General features: G+C 35.0%; 1 protein-coding gene and 1 non-coding gene across 22 annotated transcripts in view; one reads left to right on the top strand and one right to left on the bottom strand.

The window, feature by feature from the left end:
* Window positions 1-15,402, bottom strand: part of FBXO4 (F-box protein 4) — a 394,712-nt gene extending 379,310 nt beyond the window's left edge. For 6 of the 21 annotated variants that reach the window (XM_039842573.1, XM_039842574.1, XM_039842571.1 and 3 more), the window contains exons 1-5: window positions 15,164-15,390; window positions 13,774-14,009; window positions 11,436-11,656; window positions 8,022-8,097; window positions 7,718-7,893 (exon numbers count right to left, since the gene is read on the bottom strand). In XM_039842573.1, coding sequence (XP_039698507.1) covers window positions 7,718-7,893; window positions 8,022-8,097; window positions 11,436-11,656; window positions 13,774-14,009; window positions 15,164-15,352 — 898 coding nt within the window. In that variant the 5' untranslated portion in view covers window positions 15,353-15,390. Of the gene's footprint in view, window positions 1-1,162; window positions 2,437-2,578; window positions 3,688-4,604; window positions 4,781-4,892; window positions 5,125-7,717; window positions 7,894-8,021; window positions 8,098-11,435; window positions 11,657-13,773; window positions 14,010-15,163 lie in introns of those variants that run through there. The other 15 variants (XM_039842577.1, XM_039842579.1, XM_039842578.1 and 12 more) reach the window with 11 other exon arrangements.
* A 6,266-nt stretch (window positions 15,403-21,668) lies between these two features.
* LOC120586407 (5S ribosomal RNA) lies at window positions 21,669-21,787 on the top strand. The gene has a single exon (XR_005648701.1). It is a non-coding gene; the product is annotated as a 5S ribosomal RNA (ribosomal RNA).
* Window positions 21,788-22,824: the final 1,037 nt, after the last annotated feature.

The following is a 22,824-nucleotide window of genomic DNA, read 5'->3' on the forward strand; positions in this document are numbered from 1 at the left end:
AGACAGGATTTTTTAGAGCAGCAATTACAACCATTCTCAGTGATGTAAGGGAACAACATATGCTTCCAATGAGAAAAAAAGAAAATGTGAGGGGCGGGGGGCGGAGGGGAACAGAAAAAAAGAACCAAAAGAAATTGTAGGACAAATACAACATCTAAATTGGAAATTCATGGGATTGGTTTAACAGGAAAATAGATATAAAAAGAGTTTAGGAACTTGAAGATTAATCAATTGAAATGATCCCGAAGAAGAGAGAGAAAAGACTGAAAAAAATGAGCAAAGCCCTGGAGACAAGTTAAGTAATAACAAATGGTACCACATGTATTACACAACAGAGACTCAAAGGGGAAAAAAAGAGGAGAGAATGGCAAAATATATTTGATGAATTATAAGCCAAAATTTCTCAAATTTGGTGAACAACATAAATTTCTATATCCAGTATGCTGAATAACTCCCAAGCTAAATAAAGAAGGCCATACGTAGGTACACTGTAGTGAAACTATTGGAAACCAAGATAAAGAGTAAATGTGAAAGCAAGAAAAAAATAGACAAATTACATACAAGGGAATAAAGATGCAATTAGTGAATGACATCAGAAATTACAGAGGCTTGAAGAGAACAGAACATCTTGAAAGAACTGAAAGAAAAAACTGTCAACCCAGGATTTTATATATCTAAAAAATAAAAAAAGACTACTTGCATTATTTTTATTTTTTCTTTTAATTTCTTTTTAATATATATATGACTATATCAGCAAAAATTGAAACACTGTTTTCTGGAACTTATATGTAGGTGTAACACATTTAACAGCTATAGCAAAAAGAGTAGGAGAAAGAATAATTGGACTTACATAATTACATTCCGCAGATTACACAAATTAGTACAATATTAAGTAAATCTTTGAAACACTAGGGAGATATACAGCAATCACTATAGCAACTTCTAAAAAATGCAGCTATCCAAAAAAAATAGAAAATTTAAATTGATTTCTAAAAATATTAAAATAATCCAAAATAGGACAGAAGGAATGGAAAAATAACAATGAAGGGATAAATAAAAAACCAATAATAAAATGGTAGATCTGAACACAATCATATCAATAATCACATTAAATGTAAATAATCTAAACATTCTAATTAAAATGTAGGTATTACCAGAATAGAAAAAGGAAAAGCAAGCTTCACTATATTCTATTTACAAGAGATACCACTTAAAATATAAAGATAGATTCAGGTTGACTGTGAATGGATGGAAAAGATATACCAATAGAGCGATATATTTTTTTTTAGCTGGAGTGGTTATGTTAATATTAGAGAATGGATTTTAAGACAATGAGTACTATCAGCAAAAAGAGCATTTCATAATTACAAAAAGGCCATTTCATCAGAAAAATAGAACAATCATATACGTGTACAAACCTAAAAACAGCATCAAAATGAAGCAAAAATCGACAGAATTTAAAGGAAAAATAGGCAATTCTACAATTACAGCTGAAGATTTCAATGACTCTGTTAGTAATTGATAAAACTATGCAAAAATCAACAAAGCCATATACAATATCTGAACATTATCGACTACCTTGACCTAATACCTATAAAATATTCTATCTAATGACTACAAGATATAAACTTTTCAAGTGCATATGTGATACATTTACCAAGACAGACCATAAACTGGGCCATAGAGCAAGTCTCAATAAATTTAAAAAGACTGAAATTTTACAGAGTATGTTCTCTGATAAAGAGAACTAAGTTAGATATCAATAACAATAAAATAGCTAGGAATTAAAGATTAAACAACAATAAAACAGTAATATTAAATAATCCATGAGTTGAAAATGTAATCATAAGGAATTAGAAAATATTTTAACTGAATAATAAATACACAATATTTCAAAAGGGTGGATGCAGCTAAATAGAGTTTATGAGAAAATCTACAGTTTTAAGTTCTTGAACTGAGAATAGACCTGTTGCCCAAGGGACAGAGTCTGCAATTTATGTCTAACCACATTAATTGTTTAAATAAAAAGTATCACTCATAGGAGAAAATTGCAGAATCCTGAGTTTACATAACTTAACACTCATATATTCCAGTATACAAAATTCTGCAACATACAAAGAAAAATGAGAATGACACCCATTCCCTTAGTAAAAGAAAATCAACTTGGAATTTAGCAGACAGGATCAATGACCCTAAGTTTCTATCTTAATAAACTAAGAGAAAATGAAATAAAAATTGAAAAATTAAAAAGCAGAAAAATAGAGATTAGAGTATAAATCAATGAAATAGAATATAGAATAAATCAGTACAATCCAAAGCCGGTTCTTTGAGAATACCAATATCAGGAATGAATGATGTAACAACTACACATATTAAAAGGAAAAAAAGGAATCCACTTTTGGCATAACAGCATGAGAAGTTCCATGATATAGCTCCCTAGAAAAAACAAAAAAAATTACTTTAAAAAACAACCTAAGTCTCTATAAGTGGTCCTAAGAGCATACAGCAATTAAAGAAACATTTATTCAAAAAAAGAGAGTCTGTTAAAACTCAATAAGAACAGCAATAGTCTGTGGGATCTGAAACAAGACCCACTCTCTATTTCCTTCAGCAAGATGGAAACTCCAATCTAGATTATAGCAGCCAAGGAAACAAGATTCCCTCTCCAAGACTTCCTGGGAGGAGCAGAATGTCAGAATTTCTCATCCTGTCACCAACTACATGTTGCTAAAGCTAAGTTCTGGATGAGTGTATCTGAGATGTGGGAGACTTCTTCGAAATAGCTCCCACTCATGGGATGAAAGTTCAATTTTGGGTACAGCACCACCAGGACATACTATGCTCTTATTATTATATTAAAATTCCTCATTTCCAATGAGATAGGAGGGCCATAATGTTTCCTCTGCAAAGTGAAAGCAATTTGTGAGAGGAGGTCATGATGTTGTAAATCTCTGGAATGTTTTCTGAGTATGGAATAAAATGTGGCTTTAGTACCTTATGAGCTTTCAAAGTTATCTGAAAATATCATGAACTTCCAGGAAAAGTTACTTTCAGTTAAACAGTATTAAATATGATATAAAGTTAACTTTTACTGTTTCAGAAAAAAAAACAGAAATTGTAATCATAATATTAAACGAAATTACAGACTATTCTAGTCTTTAAGCAGTATATTTATTAAAGTAGATAAAAACTTCTTTTCTGATAACCATTAAAGGACCCTTGAAAAGAACCTATAGAAAACTAGGGCAATCTTTGAACTGAAAAAAACAGAAATCACAAGGAATGAGTCACAAACTTGTTTTTTTACAGAATTTAATATTTTTAAAAAAAGAAAATAGAAAAATTATCAAAAAAATCTTAAAAGGTTCATTTGGGGGCTAAATGCTAGCACTGAAACTTTTTGTAATTGATTTAAGGTAAAAGCAAAAATTATATTAAAAACACAGCAGCTACAGCCATCCAATATAAAGCCTACCTGCAAAAGAGCAGGACAAAATGAGCTGAGTGAGCAAATATCCACATCATGGCCTTAGTAACAAGTTTCAAATGGTTTTTCAGTTCCCAAGGTCTAAAATGATCATCTTGCATGCTTAGATTCTACTTCTTCAAGAATCCACTGAATGCCATTCAAAAAACCAGTTAGAGTTTCAGCCTCTGTATCCTGAACCTATGAGCAGATAAAAGAGACTGTTATCAGTAGGGAAACTAAGTCCAAAATCTTATGTTTATGAGGAACATTTTTCTAGACACTAAAAAAAAAAAAAAAAAAACCAAAGGAATCCCAGTAAACTTTGATGAGTCGCTCAAGTTTTGTCTTCTAAAGAGCTTAAATAGAAAATAAGATCTCTTATGTCATAATTATTACCAATATGAAGCTTCTAGCTTATCTTGGAACTCGGCTTTGGAAATGGGAAGATCTACCATTTCCATGACTTGTTTGTATGTATTAGGAAAAAAAAAATTCCTCCAAAGATTCCATTTTGAAAACAAAAACATTTTTGAATGAACCTACATAGTCAGAACCCAGCTGATAAATGTGACATTTTGTTGCAAAAAAGACTGCCCCTCCTCCTAATGATAAGCTAAAACTCCCATCACTCAAGAAGGTAGCTTTCAAACTGTTCCAAGAGTTTCCAGAGCTTCATGGACAGGAGAGGGGGAGGCAAAAAGACCTCTTTTTTGGCAAAAATATTTCCAATATTAAATTTTCTTTTATCTATTTTATGTAGGGGCTTTCATGTACAGTTTCATTTGATGAAAAGATTCCATGACCAAAGAAAATTTGGAGAGCAAGGAACTATAAGATGGAATCTATATTTGTGATGGCGCTAAAACATAATACATAAATGCTGAAAAATCATGATAGTGGCATCTAAAAAAACAATCCCCAATATCTCACTATATGCATGACAGGAGAGGCAAATAGGGAGCAAATGATCAGCTAAGACTTAGTGACACTCATCAAATATCTTATACCAATTAAGCTATTAAAACTGACTTTAGAGTGCTATTTCGTTAAAGAAAATAAGAAAGAATAAAATCAAATAAATTACAGAGTGAAAAATAAAATAAGATTTTTCTTGCCAAAGAAGATAGTATCTTACCATCCATGGGTGGTTTAGATGATTCAGACGTAGCTCATGCGCCAAATAAAAACAGGGCATTCTTTTTACATTTGCTTGAGAAATACAAGATAAAACCAACATTGGTCTTCCTGAAGATCCAAAAGCTGGATCTGTCATTGCCATAATATGAGAAAATTCATCTTGCCATTCATGTCCTAAGGAATGTAGTCAAAACTCTTAATTGCATTACTTGTAATGATTAAAATGATAAAATTAAAAATTAACCAAACAAGGAAACCAAAAAATAACCAGAATCCAAACATGACAAACTGTCTCTATTGCTTTGTTTATTTATTGATCTGTCATAATATTAAATTAAGTAGCCTTAATTTAATATTATTGTCCTCCTCCGTGAGCCTAACCTAATCAGGTGAGCCCTTAAAGGGATATGGTTCTTCCTGGTGAGAGATTCTCCACTGCTGGATTTGAAGATACAAGGATTCATATGGCAAGGAATGAAGATGGCCTCTTGAAGCTGACAGCAGTCCCCAGCAGAGAGCTAGCAAGGAAAGAGGGGCCTTAGTCCCATAACATTAACAACTTGAGTGAGCCAAAGTAGATTCCCCACCTCCTCCACAGAAAGAGATGCAACCCATCAACTACCCTAATTTCAGTCTATGAGATCCTAAGTTGAGAACAAAGCCATGCCATAATTAAGACTTCTGACAGAGAACTGTGAACTAATAAATAGGTGTTGTTTTAAGCCACTAGGTTGGAGATTTTATGTGCTAACGGAAAACAAACATTTAATGTAATTATCAACATGGTACATTTAAATCTATCATATACTTCTTGGATTTGGACTTGTTCTTCTGTTCTTTGTTCTTTTTTCTCTCTTTTCCTGTCTTCTCTTGGATTGAGGTTTTTAATTATTCCATTTTATCTTCACTACTGGCTTATTAAATTATACCTCTGCTACATTTTAATGGCTGCTCAAGGATTTACAAAGTACTTTTAAATAATTTTATATAATTTCACATGTAGAATCTTATAATAGTTTATTTCCATCTCCTCCCTTCCATGCTGTGCTGTATTTTTAGCATGTTTTAATTTAAAATATATCAACAATATACTGTTACTATTTTCTTTTACATAATAAGGACATTAAAATTAGAAAAAAATCTTTTATATATAGCTATACTGTTTCCATTCCAGAGTTCACTTCTTTTTGTAGATGTAATTTTCCATCTAGAATCATATTCTCCTGCCTGCTCCTTTAATATTTCTTGTAGCACAAATCTGCTGATTATGAATTTTCTCTGGTTTTGTTTGTCTGAAAAAGTCTTGATTTTGTCTTCATTTTTGAAAGATTTATTTGTGTCTTAGGCATCTGTTTTTTTTAACCATCACCTTCAGAATTCTGATGCATACCGAAGTTTGAAAGTCCTTGGATGTAAGGTTTCCCCGACCTTTGTAATACTGCAAAGATTTCTCTTCATTGCCTTCTAGCTTAGAAGTCTCTGCTCTTATCTTTGGCCCTCTATATGTTTATTTCCTTTTACTTTGGCTGCCTTCAAGAAATTCTCCTTATCTTTGGTTTTCATCAGTTTGGCTATGATGTATCTAAATGCATTTTATTTATCAGGTTTGGAGTTCTCTGAGCATCTTGGATCTGTGGCTTGTTTTTCAGAAATTTTGAAGTAATTTTGGCCATTATCTGTTCAAAATTTCCTTCTCCCCTGTTCTTACTCCCTTCGTATTTTGGAATTCTAACACATATATATATGTTAGGCCGGGGGTGGGCATACCACATTCTGCAACTCTGTTTTTATAAATAAATTTTTTTTGAAAAACACCCATGCCCAATTATTTACAAATTATCTATGGCTACTTTTGCACTATAACAGCAGAGCTGAGTAACTTTGAGAGATCACATGGCTCATATGCCTACAATACTTAACTTCTTTAAGAAATAAGTCTGCCGACCTCTGAATTAGATCATTTGATAGGTTCCCCTGGCTCTTGGATGCTCTGTTTCCCCAACTCCTACTCTTTTTCCTGTTTGTGTTAATTTGGATAATTTCAACTGATCTATCTTCGGGTTCACTGAACATTTCCTTGGCTGCTAAGTCCATTGAAGGAACTGTTCACCTATTATATTTTTCATATTTAGCATTCCCATCTCTTTCATATCTTCTTTCTGCCAAAAATTTCTATCCATTCACACATATTGTCTACCTTTTCCACTAGATCTTTTAACATATTAATCATAGTTAATTTTAATGTCCCTTTCTGAGATTGTAAGCATCCAGGTGATCTCTGGGTCTGGTTCCACTAACTGCTTTATCTCTTAACAACGGGTCATTTCATTTTGATTTTTCTTGCGTGTCTCATAATTTCTAATTTAATGGTAGATATTTTATGTAGAAGAAGAGCAGAAACTGAGGTAAAGAGGATTTACTCCCAGAAATGGGAATGCCTCTTCTGTTAGGCCATTCAGCAATGGGCTGCTAGTTCTGAGTGAGAACAATATTATATATTTATGCCCTGTTAACAGGGATTTGAGGAGGAAATTACAACACTGACATTGGCCCAATAATATTTTGATTTCGTACCTATGTAGCACTGTGAATGGCAATTATTCAGAATATATGGAGAGTGTTCTTAAATACTTATTAAATACTCTGCCCCCAAATATCTCTCTACTATCTGGAATAATTCAAACAAAGGTAAAGTTTTTCAGTTATTTGCATAAATTATTTGCATAGGGCCAGAAGCAGACAAAACAGCAATAGGAAAAGTGCAGAAGGATACAACAAAAAAATACCATGCAGTTATAGTGTCAAACTTTGTTATGCATCAGAATTCTGAAGGTAATGGTTAAAAAAAACAGATGCCCAAGACACAATCCAAATCTATGGATCATAATTCACCAGGGTAAGAACCAAGCAGCTGTGTTTTTAACAAGCTACCCAGGTGATCCTAATGCACATCTAGGTTTAAGAACTCACTATTTACAGTAATGGTCATAGAATCACATTGATAAAATTAACCATTATGTTCTTAAGAAGCCACAGTAAAGCCTAAAAACATACTTTCTCATTTGCTTTACAAAGAAAGTGTGTTTAAAAAGAAAATAAGAGAATGCTTACTTTTATGAGCTTCAGCATTTGCAACATAGATGAACCCATCAACAACTTCACACACCTTCTGAATTTGTGGAATTACACTGTACCGGCTTCCTTGTTGATCATCCCCTTCATTCTGTAGACTAAACATCTTGTTAACTGCACTTGTATGCTCTTCTCTTGCTCTATCTCTTTCCTTTCTATAAGAAAAATGTAAATATTAAACATCGACAGATACATAACAGGCTCCATCCTTCATTTTTGAAATGCTTTCATTTCAAAATGAAGTCTTGATGTCTCACATAAGTCATCAAGTAGGTAGTCTTACCTGGTAGTTGAATATAATATCAGAATGTTGAATTTATGTTGGTTGTTCAACTGAAAACTGACTCCTGATCCAATACCTAAAGGAGAAAATTACAGTTATCAAAACAAGTCATTAATAAAGACAGCAAAAGATCAAAATGAAAAAAAAAATTACCCAGTGTAAGCAAAAAAAGCAAACAAAAAATTCTGACAAGTTATATATATAGCTTGGGAATAAAATGAAATGTTTGCATTGTAAAAAAGATGCTGTCTGCAATTTTCATTCACATAATAAGAAAAACATAAAGAACAAACTACTACTAAGTTTATAACATTTCTCTTCATTTCATCATCAAGATCATCATTAATTTTATCAGTAGGAGTTATACATCATAACAGCCATTACTATTTATCCTCAGGACTAAGACTCATTTTCACATTTTTGTTTCTCATTAGTCTTATATTCCATGTATACATTTAATGAAATGTTTTTTTTTCCTCTCCCTGAAAAGCCATTTTTAAACTGATGGGGAGTCACCAAATGGCAATTTAAAAAACTGAGGAAATGTGCCAGATACTAAAATTTAAAATTAGACAAGTTAGAATCTTGAATTTGTCACATATAACCATGTTTTTTGTGAGCCTCAATTTTGTCATGAAAATATAGTAATAACATAATTCTTAGAATTATTGTAAGCATTAAAGAAGATTACTTATGTAAAACTCCTATTAAGAGTGACTGGTAGATAACAGGTGCTAAACAGTACTAGCTTCTTACTACTTTAGATCAGAATCATTCGACATTGTTATTTATCCTTCTTTCTAAACTTCTTTCTTCCTTTGGCTGTGTTAACACCCAGGGGCTGATTCTCCTCTTGTCTCTTGGAAAGATCCTTTTCTTCTTCCATGGCTCTACTTCTTTTTGCTATATAAATATTCTCTTATATCTGTCCACTTCTCTCCATCCTCCCACCTTTTAATCTAAATCATTATTATCCCTCACCTGGACTTCTGTAATTACTTCTGACCAGTCTCTTACATCCACTTTTGCTCTCTACTATGATTTTTCTGACAGCAGCTGGAGAGATTGCTTAAAAATGCCTATTCAATTAGGTCTCTTCCCTTCAAAACCATTGCTTTTCAGACAAACAAAACATTAAATAATATGGCCTCTATTTACCTCATCTTAATCCCTGAATTATAACCAATACAGTTGTGCAAATAAGCTGTGCCATGCCATCTCATGTCACCATTCCAGGCAACACATATACAGAGATCTTGTTGGCTGGTACTGCAAGAATACCAAAATGACCTGAGTCTTCTGGCCACCAGGCCTGGTGCACAAACCCTCTAAAGAGATCACAGAAACAAATTCTATCATGATCTTTGTTTTTGTCCATTTAACTTCCAGAGATTACCCTCTCAACACATCTAACCTCAGCCCAATGTGATCTCCATGCTGTTCTGCACCACCTTGCCAATGACCTTTCCCTCTATTCTTCCCTGGTCTTGCAAGGTTTGAAGCATAATTAGATTGGCATTTTCTAACAATCACTCCAGCTGCTGTCTAGAGAATGAAACTGCAATTTTGTAATCAGCAAATTTCTCCATATTCCCAATCTCTTTTTGAAGCATTCCTTCTACCTCATGGCCTTACCTGAAACCGACCTGTCCCTAGGTGCTACTTTTCTTGCAGTAGACTCTCAAGTAACAAGGCTGCATATTTTCTCACATCTCAGGATAAAGACGTAAATGTTCTCTTTACTCCCCACTGCTATGTCTTAACTATTACTGACCAACCCTCTTGAAAATCTCCCATCTCACTGAGACACCCATACCATTCAGATACACTACCATCTCCCCTTCCTTGACTTTGTCATTTGTAAATCTCCCTTTGATAATTCCTTCCTCCAAACATTCAATGAAACTTTCAACACCTGGTTCACAATCTTTCTCTCTATCCTCAGAAACTTCCAAGTCCATGTGGATTCCATACGATTCCCAAATCTTGATTTCTAGCCCAGATTTTGCTCTTGAAATCTGGATGCACAAAGTAATTCATAAAGTAATTTTGTTCATTCATTCATCAAACATATATTGAGTGCCTCCTATGTGTATGGCATTCAGATAGAGCTAAGAATAAAGCTGACAAGATTCCTGCTCTAAAGGAGCTTTCGTTCAAGTGGATTGCTCATAGTGGGCATCTCTACTCGTATCTCTCAGCATTATCAAAGTCAACGCTTTCCAGAGAGTGGCTGTCACTCTCCCTATACAGATCCCTCAAGTTTCTCTTCTCCTCCTGTGTTTCCTTATCCTAGTGAATAGCACTATTATCCAGTATGAAAACCACACCAGCAACCTAGAGTTATCCTTACTACTACTACTACACATTCAGTCAATTCCATATATATATATATTTTTAATCACAATACTATAAGAGTTTCTTTATGAGTCGTCATGTCTTTATAGCTCCTTCTAACCAATTTCCCATTCAGGAGTTGAAGTGATCTTTCTAAAATTCAATCTTGATCATCTCCCTCCTCTGCTGAAAATACTTCAACAGCTTCCAAAGGCATAAGCATGGTATATAAGTATCTTGTCATCTAGCCCCACTACAGACACACAGAGCTACTTCAAGTGTGCCATGCACACTCAGAGCTTTGTGCTTGCAGAAATGTAGTTCTCACTGCCTAGAATACTTTTACCCTTTTTTTTTTTTTGATTGCCTACTCCTACTCATCCTAATGACTTATGTGAGGCATCCTCTTCAATGTGGGGCCTTCTTTGACCCTTATCTTTATACCCAGGAGCTAATGATGCCATATTCTAATCACCTGTACACTTGTCGCTGCCCTCACCTACACCAAGTATCTTCAGGGCAGACAAAGATTTTTGATGTTCTTTGTTTTAAATCTCTGCATCTCTAGCATCTAATAGGTGCTCTCAATAAATGAATAAGTAAAGTATAAGCCAGACTATACTGTTATTTATATTTATTACATATCCTACTTACCAACTAACTACATGGTTGTTGTCTTTTTTTTTTTTCCCAAAGAAGGGGAAAATAATTTAGTTTCTGAAATTTCAATATACAGTATATGCAAGTACTATGCACACAATAAATGCTAAATGGTTTTGCTATTAACATTCTTTTAAAATACGGTAAATACTGTAAAAATATACTATCTTGGCAACATATAACTTACTTTTCCATATCTTATATTCTGGATTACATAAACTTGAAGAAATAAGAGGAAGCTTACCTTTTATAAAAAGTAAATTAATTCTTTCAGTCCACTGGGACCTGGGGGCTCCCATTTACCAAATTACTGTATTTCAATACAACAGAGTTAATTAAAAATGGTTTTCTATTTAACATTAGCATCAAACTCAAAGTGTTGAATTATTAGGTACTGTAGAGTAACATAAACATTACCATCAATCTGCCTCTGAGGCAAACCAGCTGTTGGGCAAAGTTCCTCTGAAGACATCAAGCTCAACACCAAAGATGTATTCAATTCTTCCAAACCTGGTCCAAACATAGCAAATCGTGGTTCATTCTGGATGATCAAAGAGTGTAAAAATGAGGTGACAGCTCCATACATAGGACGGCTAGATTTCAAGGATCTTCTTGTGTATGGACAGCACATTTTATAGCTGTATAAAATTGTCACAATTAGAAAATTAACACAGAAAAAAACTTACTAAGCCAGTTATTCATTCAACAACATATAATGTGAAAACTTGCTAGACACAAGGGATATAATAATTTATATAATCTCAATCCTTTTTGAGGGTAACGGAGGACAAACATCATTTTAATATGTATGCCAAGTACCGTGACAAGGAAAAAGAACAAGGCACTATGGGAGTAGTAGTGGTCCAAAAACTGAGCATCTTCCCCAGGAAGTGGTGACTTACTTTCTAATCTTTCATTTAGATTCTCTCATGGAACATTTGGTCTAACATTTGTTTCAATGGTTAAAATTTACTACCTAGAGCAGTGATTCTCAATTGGAGATTTTGCTTGCTCCATCCAACCCACCCCAAGGAATATTTGGCAGTATCTGTAGACATTTTTGTCATCACAACAAGGAGATAGTAGAGTAGTGCTACTGGCATCTAGTGGAGAGAGGCCATGGATACTATGAAACATCCTACAATGCACAGGACAGTTCCCATAACATCTGGTCCAAAATGTCAACAGTGCCAAGACTGAGAAACACTGCACTAAAGATAAACTATACAGATAGCATTAATGTCCATAGAGGTTAAAAAAAAAATTACTAAGGCCACCAATATAACCAAATCTTTTAGGTACTCCTATTAACAACCTCAAATGTTAACAGTTCAATAAGTTTTAAATATATAGGGAAGCTCAAATATTCCTTACAGATAACATGGCAAATTAAGAATCATATAAAAGAAACAACCGAGTTTCTTTCAATAGCTATCAATTTCTAAACTAGCAATTCTACATGTTATCAAAAATTAAAACACAGTTACCCAAATCAAAATAAAATCTAATGCCCTTTAACTAAACCAATCTGGTTAAGAAAATTACTAACCTAACAACATAATCATCTTTCTTTATGAATAATTCAAGAACATCAATTTTGAAGCAATATAGATCTGGCCAAGCCTCACTACTTTAAATAATTATATAAGCCACTTTTAGTCTAACTTCAGTTTTTTCAACTGCATTATTTGAGCAATAGTAATCAACCCGGGGTTGTAAGGATAAGAAATAATTTATATGAACACAAAAGGTAGTTACTATAATTACTACTATCCCTGGGGAAAATCTGGTTCCACAGCATCCGATATACTTAATGCTATGGCTGGTTGTAGAATGATGTAGAGGTAGCACCCCGCAAATGAGACTACCATAGCACTTGTTGAAATTAAGAGCATATCATGTGCATTTTAATCAAGCAATCTCACAAGGCTTAATGTAATGGCATCTGGATTGGAATAAGGAAAGGTTCTGAATAGCTTAAATAAAATATGAGAAAAAATCCTCCATAGCTACCAAGTCTAGCACAGCAAAACAGTTCTTAACTTAAGCAGAAATATTTTAAAATCTTTTTTGTAATGCCTTAAATTCGGGGCTCTCAATAAAGCAGGTTAAATTCATATCCAATGATGTTATATATTTCTAAGGTAGCATGATGGGGTTCCAATTTGAATGGCCCCTTATGAACTATATGGCCTTAGGCAAATCCACAACCCATGGTGAACTATATGGCCTTAGGCAAATCCATAACCCACGGTGAACCTCAATTCCATGGATAATACCATCCTATTGGGTAAGGTTTAAATAAATATACATAAAGCAACCCTCATAGAATCTAGTAGCTCAGTAACATTAATTCTCTCACATATTTGAAATATCAATAGTTTGGGGTAATAATAAAATCTCATTTCCCAGAACCTAGAAAATGTTTTTCTTTGCTTTCTGATCTCTGGCCAGTCCTTTTTGGATATGAAAAAGTATTACTATTTTTAAAAAGTGACAAATTTTCTAAAGATAATGAAATTTTTAAGAATTTCACTTCTTGACATACAAACTATATTTATTCAAATACTCTAGTTAGGCATTACAGGGAAATAACAAAATGTGAAAGCTGAAAGTATTCCATGAAGGAAGTTATTTAACTTTACCCTCGATTTAAAAAAAAAAGCTCCAAAATCTATGAAACAAATTAGTAGCAGGACTATTGACTTATAATAGCAAAATTTAAAATCTTTAATTTATAAAACTAGATACTTACACTGCCATGTAGTCAAAAGATGTGCCATCAGTGACCTCAGATATAGGCTTTTTTAAGATTTCTAGATCAGGAAGAGACTTCCAGTCAACAGAAGACCAAGAAGGAAGATCTCGCAACAAAAAATATCTCCATAGAATTGGATCTCGTACAGTTTCATTCCAATAATGACTTGTACTTCCCAACTGACACAGATCGTGAGGTGAAAGAAATGACAAAATATACAGCTGTACGTCAATCTGAAACAGAGGAAATCAGCAAGTAGATAAAAGAGATGAATAATATATCTTAGAAAAAAATTTCAAGAATTACAAAAAATTATCATACTAGGAAACCAAAGGTCAACTGAACAGTCTTCTTAATTAAATCTATTATAAAATACAAAATTAACAAAGAATTATTACACTAGATAACCAAAGATCAACTTAATAGTATTTTAATGATTAAATCTATCATTCTGAAGTTATTTTCCTGCTGTCAGGAGAGAATCATAACTGAACACTTAATTTTTGACACACTGAAACATTCCTGAAAACTCAACCATTGTTCTCGCATTTTTCAAGCAAAATAACGTTTAATTTTTTCTCATGGATATTTTGCCACACCATTTGAGTAAATTACTTAAGGAAATAATTTATTCTTTAAAATAAAACTTTATTACATGGACAAACTTCTGATTTTATCATTAGATCAAATCAAAGAGTAAATTTGTCATCTGAGTTCCTTTATAAAACCTATTAAATTATTTCAAAGGACCTATGCAATAGGAAGAAGCTTGGAGACATTGCAGTTTTCAATTTCTGATGGACGTCAGAGGTAGGTGTCAATAGTCCAGTTGAGATACAGAATTTTAATAATGTCTAAGATCCTCTTTCCATTTTCCAACCTACCTGAAAACTTTAACAATAAATAATGTGTATGATACTTGTGGCCTGTTGTAACTTGAGGCACTTGTAACTTGGCCATTTATTTTCAAGAGTAGAAGTTTTGTTACTCTAAGTATAGAAACGCTAATATAATAGCGAATGTTTCTAGTGACTACCACGTGTTTCGGTACATTGAGCTGGTATGAAAGGTGCTGAGAACACAGGATGCTTCTTTTCCAAACTAATAAGAAAGTCTGGAATGGTCTCCTTAACTCAACCTGACGTTCAGGGTATCCCTAGTACCAAAACCTGTTCTAGAAAATCTGACAGTGACCTAGTTGCGGAGCACGAGGTCAAGGCCTGGTCCACTGTGGCTCCCAGGTGATGACACTGCCCAGAAAGCTATAGGGACGAGGCCAGACACAGACAGGGACGCTGAGAAGCCCCCATACCCCCAGAGGTCGCCTAGGCGAGGCGCCCCTCCCCGCCCGGCCGCTTGGTTCTCCGCGGCGGCCGCCGACGCTCACCGGCAGCCGTGTTAGAGTACTGGCCTCTTCATCCGCCTCCTCTCGGGACGTGCTCCGCGCTGCCCGCTCCTTGCCCACCGACTGCCAGAAGTTCCTCCAGCCGCTGAGGATGGCCGCCTCCAAGCGGCCCCAGTCGCTGTGGTGCGGCTGAGGGGAGACGCCTCCGCTGCGTGGTTCGCTTCCCGCCATGGCCGCTGGCGCCGCACGTGACGTGCCGCACGCTCACGCCGACGCGTCCGCCTCCGGGGCCAGTCCGTCGCCCCGCCGCGGCCTGCCCCCTGTCGGCCTGGTCCGCCACTCCCAGCGGTTCCGCCTCTGGAGCCGGGAAGGGAGAGGAGTAGTGTCCCAGTGCGTGTGGTTCCGAGCCGCTCGAGAAGCTCCGGCCAACCATCCCTGCGCCTTCACTTCAAGCCTCAACCTCTGCCATACTAACTTCGCCCGTTGCTATGAAATCTCTTGTTCCATTATAACGTCGTTACTTCACCCAAGATTTTCCCTCTGTCTGAGGCCCATTTCCACCTTACCTACGAGGCGACTCCTACTTATTTAATAGATGGCCCTGTGTTATTATCCTGGGTTTAATATCCCAGTGCCTCCTTCTCGGCACAGCCATACTAGGTGTGGAGGTTCTTTTTTGGTTGCTGGTATTTCAGTTTCCAATTTACCGTTTTTTGTTTGTTTGTTTTTTAAGGAGCTTAACAAAAATTGAGATTAAAGAGGCGGTCAGAAGCCCAATCATAAAGGACCTTGTACCAAAATGAGTCTAGGTCCACTATATAAAAATATAAGTATTTTTAAAATTGCTGAATGTATCCATCTCATAAAAGGGCAGCAAAAAACAGCTAGAATGAGAAGAGAAACCAGATACGGTATTGCTGAAATCCCACTTGTGAGTTTCTCTCTCAGAACATACCCATTTTATTCCCTTTGTCCAGCTTTAGTTTCAAAACGCTTTAAGAAACTGTAACATAGCCCACATTACAAGGTTATGTTACACTGAAACAGGCATGGTCTCTATTAGGAAAGACACGTATATTTATTTATACTATGTGTCAGTCTTTTTCAAACAGATTACCTCACTTACTCTAATCCAAAGAACACTGCTCAGAAACTAGATCTCTCTGTTCCTTACAGGAACACCACTTCAATCTAATGTTGTAATTAGTATATAATTTAAAACCTTTAGGATTATTCGATAAAGAGCAAGGCAGCATTATGTTACATCATGCAATAAGTATAAGACTGGATCTAAAACTTTATAAAACTATTAATGTCTTTAAAGATCGTGATAGGCTATAGGGAACACATGTACATAGTGTATACATATACAAATAGATATATATATGCCACAACATATTCATTTCTACTTTTGTTATATACATATATAGATATATACACATATATATACATATATATATGCATATATGTCATATATAGCAAAGTGCTTAATGCCTAACCTAGACCCATAATGCTTATTGGCTTGAATTTACACTTCGAAAGTATCTGGGGATCTAGATGTGAAATAACAGAAATCCAATAAAACCCAATAAATGAGGTTCTGTAACAACTGAATTTAAAGTTTCATTATTTTTCTTGCATGCTATTGCTAGAGTTGAATAACCAATCCAATTGCATGCTTAGTTCTGTGAGGCTATCTGGATGAGAAAAAGAGCCATGAATTGATTAACCATACAGTATTTCTCATTCCTCTCTAGGAGCAAGAAAAACTTGGACAAGAAAAAATACCAGTTCAGGTATGAAGTAGTGAAATGGTTCTCAGCTCTTACAAAGAAATGTGAATATTTGTAAATGAATAGGTTAGAATAATTATTGTGGAATTTTTTTGAATATATATAGGAAAATGAATAGTATAATGAACCACTAGATAAGATTCAACACTTAGCAACACGTGGTCAATCTTGCCTATCTCTACCTAATACACACATCCCAAAATCTGGATTATTTTTAAGCAAATCTCAAACATCCCTAAATATCTCAGTATGTCTCTAAAAATAAGGTAACTTTTAAGAAACATAAGCACTGTACCATTTATTGAACCTAAACAATTTTCTGTAAAATCACCAAATATCTGGTCAGTGTTTAACTTGCCCATCTGCCTCGAAAATAATTTTTACATTTGGTTTGAATCATGACTCAGACAAGATCCACATGTTGCATTTGGATGACATATCCGCAAAACTTTTTCATTTTATTGGTTCCCCCTCCTTTATTTTCTCTTGCAATTTGTTAAAGAAATGAGGTTGGTCTTTCCAGACTCTCAGAAGAACCACAGTACAGGCTTTCTTTGTGGCATGCTAATGGTGCCTTCGAAACATTCCTCTGTCCCAGGTTTGATCAAATTTAGGTTGGTTTTGTAAATATTGCATAGGTAGTATTGTGTATGTAGACTGTGAGCCACAAGTCATTCTTAATTTTCAAATTGATTATTGGTTTCAAAAGCCTGATCCATTCATTATGTAATTCCTCATGAGCTTTTTACCTCAAGGATTAGCAGTTATCAGCAATATTTACAAATTTCAAAATATTACTCATTTTATTATTCCTTTTATTAGTTGAATTAAAAAAAATTGTCCCTCATCAACCATTTAATTACCTTGCCCAGGATCTGGAATCAGCCTTATCTCCAGGGAGCCCTGGTTCATTTTAATGGGAAATGATATTTGGACATTATTTAGTGTTCTTTATATAAAGAGAAAATATGAGTTCATACTGTTATTTCCCAAATTTAGAATTAAAGAACATTTGCTTACTTTCATAAGTGTCTCTTCTCTCACACTGAAAATTCTTATTTCTAATTACTTTAGCGTAGTTATTAATATAATTGAGGAGTTTCTTTCCGGTTTTTTGTCCTTGGGGATATCCCACTAGGGATGTGCAGAAAAATTACTGTTTTATAGATAATTGAAATGTTATTATGTATTTAAGCCACCAACTTGATACATGAAGCAGATCATTGTTTCATTTTGCTTCGGATTTTTAGAGGTTACTTTTCTTTAATTTTGATGACACCTTGCTTTATAAAAATATAATACATGGTTCCAAAGGAAAATGTACAAAATTCAAGGTATATTCAAAGTAGAACTTCCAACTTGGTCCCCGCCAACTGGTTCCTCTCACCTCCACCACCTCCCATCCCACCATACGTAACTTAAGTTTGGGGTGCTTTTTAAAATATAAGCAACAAGATTATATATTTATATTTCCTTCAACAATACTAAATATCATGTTTTTCACTAAGACCACCCCATAGTATTATACAGAAATATTCCTCTTTGCTTTTTATGGCTACATACTACTCAATTATGTGAATTTATCACGGTTTAGAGAAATGTTTTTAAATAGGGTATATATAATAGATGACTAATATTTCAATAAATATATCTGACTTGTGAGTTAGGAGTGTGACCAAAAGGTACCAGAAGCAAAGTCAATCAAGCTTATTGGTAAATATATCAGTTGGTATACAGTGGTTATATAAACATTAGAGGTTGGGCCTGAAATTTTTCTGAAAATTATGTTTTCTTCCTGCTATACCTATAACAAACATTTGAGATGCCTATCTAGCCACGATTTCTTCTCTGAAACCTGCTCCCCATTTGGAATGGCCAGCGCCACTTGAACTGAGAACAGGGGAGTAAGAACTGCTCACTGGGCAGAACAAGAGTTTATCATTCAATTATTCTGGCTGATAGGTGAATATTATATTTTTCAGCATGATGAACAAGGTATGCTGACACACAGAACTAGACATTAGGAAAATAATAGTAATAACTGACTCTTTGATCTCTTACCATGTGCTAGACACTGAACTAAGTCTTTTGAACATTAACACATTTAATCTTCAATAACCTGTTAGGTAAGCACTATTATTATTCCTGTGTTAAATAAGACATTAAAGCATAGACGGGTTAAGTAATTTAGATAGTCCCACAGCTAGGAAATGACAGGGCTGGGATTTAGCCTCAGGTCTCTGGCTCCAGAGTTCATATTCCTAACCACCATGCTATCCTGTCTGAAAATTATTAGGACCATAAGAAATAATATTTAGACATCAATAATAAATGAGATGATAAAAGTTTTCATTCTGACACAACACCCAGATATAACAAACGATACTAATATGGGAACATGGTTTTATTTTTTAAAAATTTAAATGCTCCAAAACATTTTAACTTGAAAATTTTCACTAGAAGTAGAAAAACAAAAATCGGCAAAGAACACCAACATGAATACATAACACATACTTTAATTGTGGATACATTAAATTTATTTTTATGTAATACTTTCATAACATCTCATATTGTTAAAAACATAATACAAGTGATACTAGAGAACTATACAATCCTGGATTCTGTGGCAGATAGGGTATCCTTATAGGAGCCAGAAAAGGAACCCTGAAAGGTAGAGAAAGAAAAGTAAAAAGTCTATAACTAACAGGTGGGTTTTAAAAAATGCCATTAAAATGAATCTGAGAATGCCTTTAAATACAGCTCCCACATTAATGAACATCACAGAATTCACAGCGGGATTGTAAAGGTAGGAAGGTCATTTTATTGTGGGATTTTAGCCATGACTCCCACCTCAATTGACTGTATGCAAAGGAAGAAGGGATAGTCTTTAGTCATGATTTACACCTTAATCAGCAATAAAATCACAGAAGCCAGAAATCCCGTAAATGCAGCAAAGAAGACATAAATCCTATAAATGCACAAAGACGACAGGCCTTTAACTAAATCCCAAAGCCTAGATGACATCTGAAAATTCATTCTGGGAAATAACTATACAAATTTAAGGATTATGAAAAATGCTTTAACGGAGTTTAAGTTTTAGTAAATACCAGAGAATTCAAAAGAGAAACTCCAAGTGTAATAAACACACCAAGACCTTTAGTAAAGCCCATGACTTTACCCATTAGTAAAGCCCATACTGTAAAGAAATCCTATGTCATAAAAATGACAAGGTCTTACATAGTGACTCACTCCTTAGTTTCAGAACTTCTATAAAAAAAGAGGAAGTTTATAAATGTACTGAATGTGCAAGGTATTTAACCAAAGGGGTAGAATTTGAAGACACAAATGCTAAAGTAGATAGGTGCTTAGAGATGCCTTCCCAACCACCTTAAATAAAATAGCACTCCTTTCCAGAGTCACACAAGCCCCTTATACTGCTTTATTCTTCATAGCACTCATTACTTAACATGCTATACATTTATTCCTTAAAGTGTGTTAATTTCCTCAATGAGAATACAAATACTGAAAGAGAGTGTTTTACAAAGCTATATATCTTCGGTGCCTAGGACAACACCTAGCATGTAGCAGGCACATAATAGTTGTTGATGAGTAAATTAGAAGTACTTTCCTTATGTGGAGTATTTGGTATCTTTAAGTTACTTCATTCTAAGTGAAACAGAATTTACTTAGTAGGCTCTAACACATACAAAAATGTGTTGTTTAGTAATACACTAGCGTAAAAAGCATATTATAGCTGTTATGGCCTACAAATTATTCTCCAATTGTGTGGGGAATGGAAAAGTTATACAAAGAGCACCCAGTAATACCCCCATAACTGTACGAACCAGTGAGAGACCCAAGTGGTTCACAAAAGTCAAAAGGCAAAATAGAAGGTCCCAGCTACTGAAGAGGAAGTTCTTGTTTTCTCAGGTTCTAAATCTGAATAATACTTTACTCTGAGGTTGCCTTGTCAACCACTGGTGTAGAGGGCATGGCAGTTTGGAATCCAGTAGCAGCCACTCTTCTGCGCAGAGTTCGGCACTTAGAATCGTGTCTCTTATTAATTAAAAAAAAAAATTACCAATGGCCGCCATTCATTAAGAATTATGTATAAATTTTTTAAATATAGAGTTCACCAACTCATAAGGAAAAGAACTATAAAGCAATGTGATAACATGGGAGGGCAAGATTAAGGGAGCAGAAGCAAAGGGCTGGGAAAAAAAGCCTCATGGACACGATATCACTGGGGCTGAATTCTAAAGGGTAAGTAGGTATTCACTTGGCCACATAGAAGGGCAGAGCATTCCATGCAGAAGTAATATAGTCTGCAAGGATACTGAGGGGAAAAAACCCACAGCACACTGGAGAAAAACTGGAAGCACTTGATTGTGAATCTCCAAAAGGGGAGGTGGGCAGCCTGTGATTCTAAAAACCATATTAAAAATGATTTAAGTCCTTATACTTAGAAAGCATAAAGTATTTTCATAGTAAAATTTGTTGAAGAGCTAAGTTAAATAAAAATAATTTTAGCTATAAGGATAAGCAAGGAGATGAGGGCAGAGATAGGTTGAGATCCTACTTGTCCCAAAAGGCTCTATCAGAATGTTTATGCCTGAAACTTAAAGGTTTGAGGATCACTAGACTAGAACATGGTTACACAGGATGAATTGCAGAGGCTCGGATGGTAGGCAGAAACTAGGTTACAGCATTCTGCACTGCCCTGCTCTGTGAAGAATCAAAAAAAGAGAAAACAAGCTTACAGCCATGCTACCCTGAACACACTCGATCCCATCTGATCTCAGAAGCTAAGCAGGGTCGGGCCTGTTTAGTACTTGGATGGGAGACCACCTAGGAAGACCAGGTGCTGTAGGCATTAAAAAAAAAAAAAAAGAGAGAGAAAACATGAATGGGAAACATTTTTATATGAAAGATTAGTGGTTTGGACATACTGAATTTAAAATTACTATGGGATGTCTAAGTGAAGGTATTTAATAGGCAGTTAAAAATAAGGTTGAGAGAGGAGGGAAGATAGGATTCAAATTACAGGTTTGGGAGTCAGGCTAACATTATAGGTAGTAGAAGTAGCCATGGCTATGAATGAGATCACATAAGAAGAGTACCCAGAGTAAGTAAAAAAGGAAGGAAGGAAAAAGGGGAGGGAAGATCAATACCTAAAGGGCAGGCAGAGAGAGAAGCCCCAGGGGTAATGAGTAGGATGGCAGAGAGAAAAAGTGGAGACTGGTCTTCAAAAATGAGTATGGTAAAGCTGGTAAATAGAAATTAGCCTCCTCATAGTCTCAATTTCCTGTAAGACAAAGAGCCATATGTTAGGGAAGTGGACAGAGTGCCTGAAGAAAATCATGACGAAAGTTAGCGGTTTGAATTAGACATAGTGGAAAAGGGAGAGGGGCCACACTAGTAACAAACAAAAGGCTTATACTGAGGGCTTCTCTGAAGTTAAAGGCAAGATACAGCGATTCCACTTTAAAGGGCCGCATGTACTTCACATAGAACTTGGCATCCAGAAAAGTTGGATGACAGAATTCATTCGGTGCTGAGGGCTTGCAGAATGATTAGGCTGAAGGACAAGATAGATTTCAAGGGACTGTAGAGAGCACTTTAGTCGGTGCTCCATAAGGCTGAGGCTACATAAGAAAGGGAGAACATCTTAAAGGGGCTGATAGTTTAGGAGAAAAGGCAGTACTCAAGAGGAGGATGCTGTGAAAATGTGAAAGAGAGAATAAAGAGAGAAAAATCAATAAAAATGAGGAGGTGAAAAAGCTAGGAAGATGAGAATTATCATCAGTTATTGAAATTTAAGATTTCAGAAAGAGAAACTCAGGATGGTGATATTCGAGGTGTGGCCATGGGAATAAGTTCCAGGAATGTGATGAAGTCACTGGTGTGGAA

The sequence above is a fragment of the Pteropus medius genome, unplaced genomic scaffold (assembly GCF_902729225.1).
Source record: "Pteropus medius unplaced genomic scaffold, Ma_sr-lr_union100, whole genome shotgun sequence".
In the NCBI taxonomy this organism is placed as follows: Eukaryota; Metazoa; Chordata; class Mammalia; order Chiroptera; family Pteropodidae; genus Pteropus; species Pteropus medius.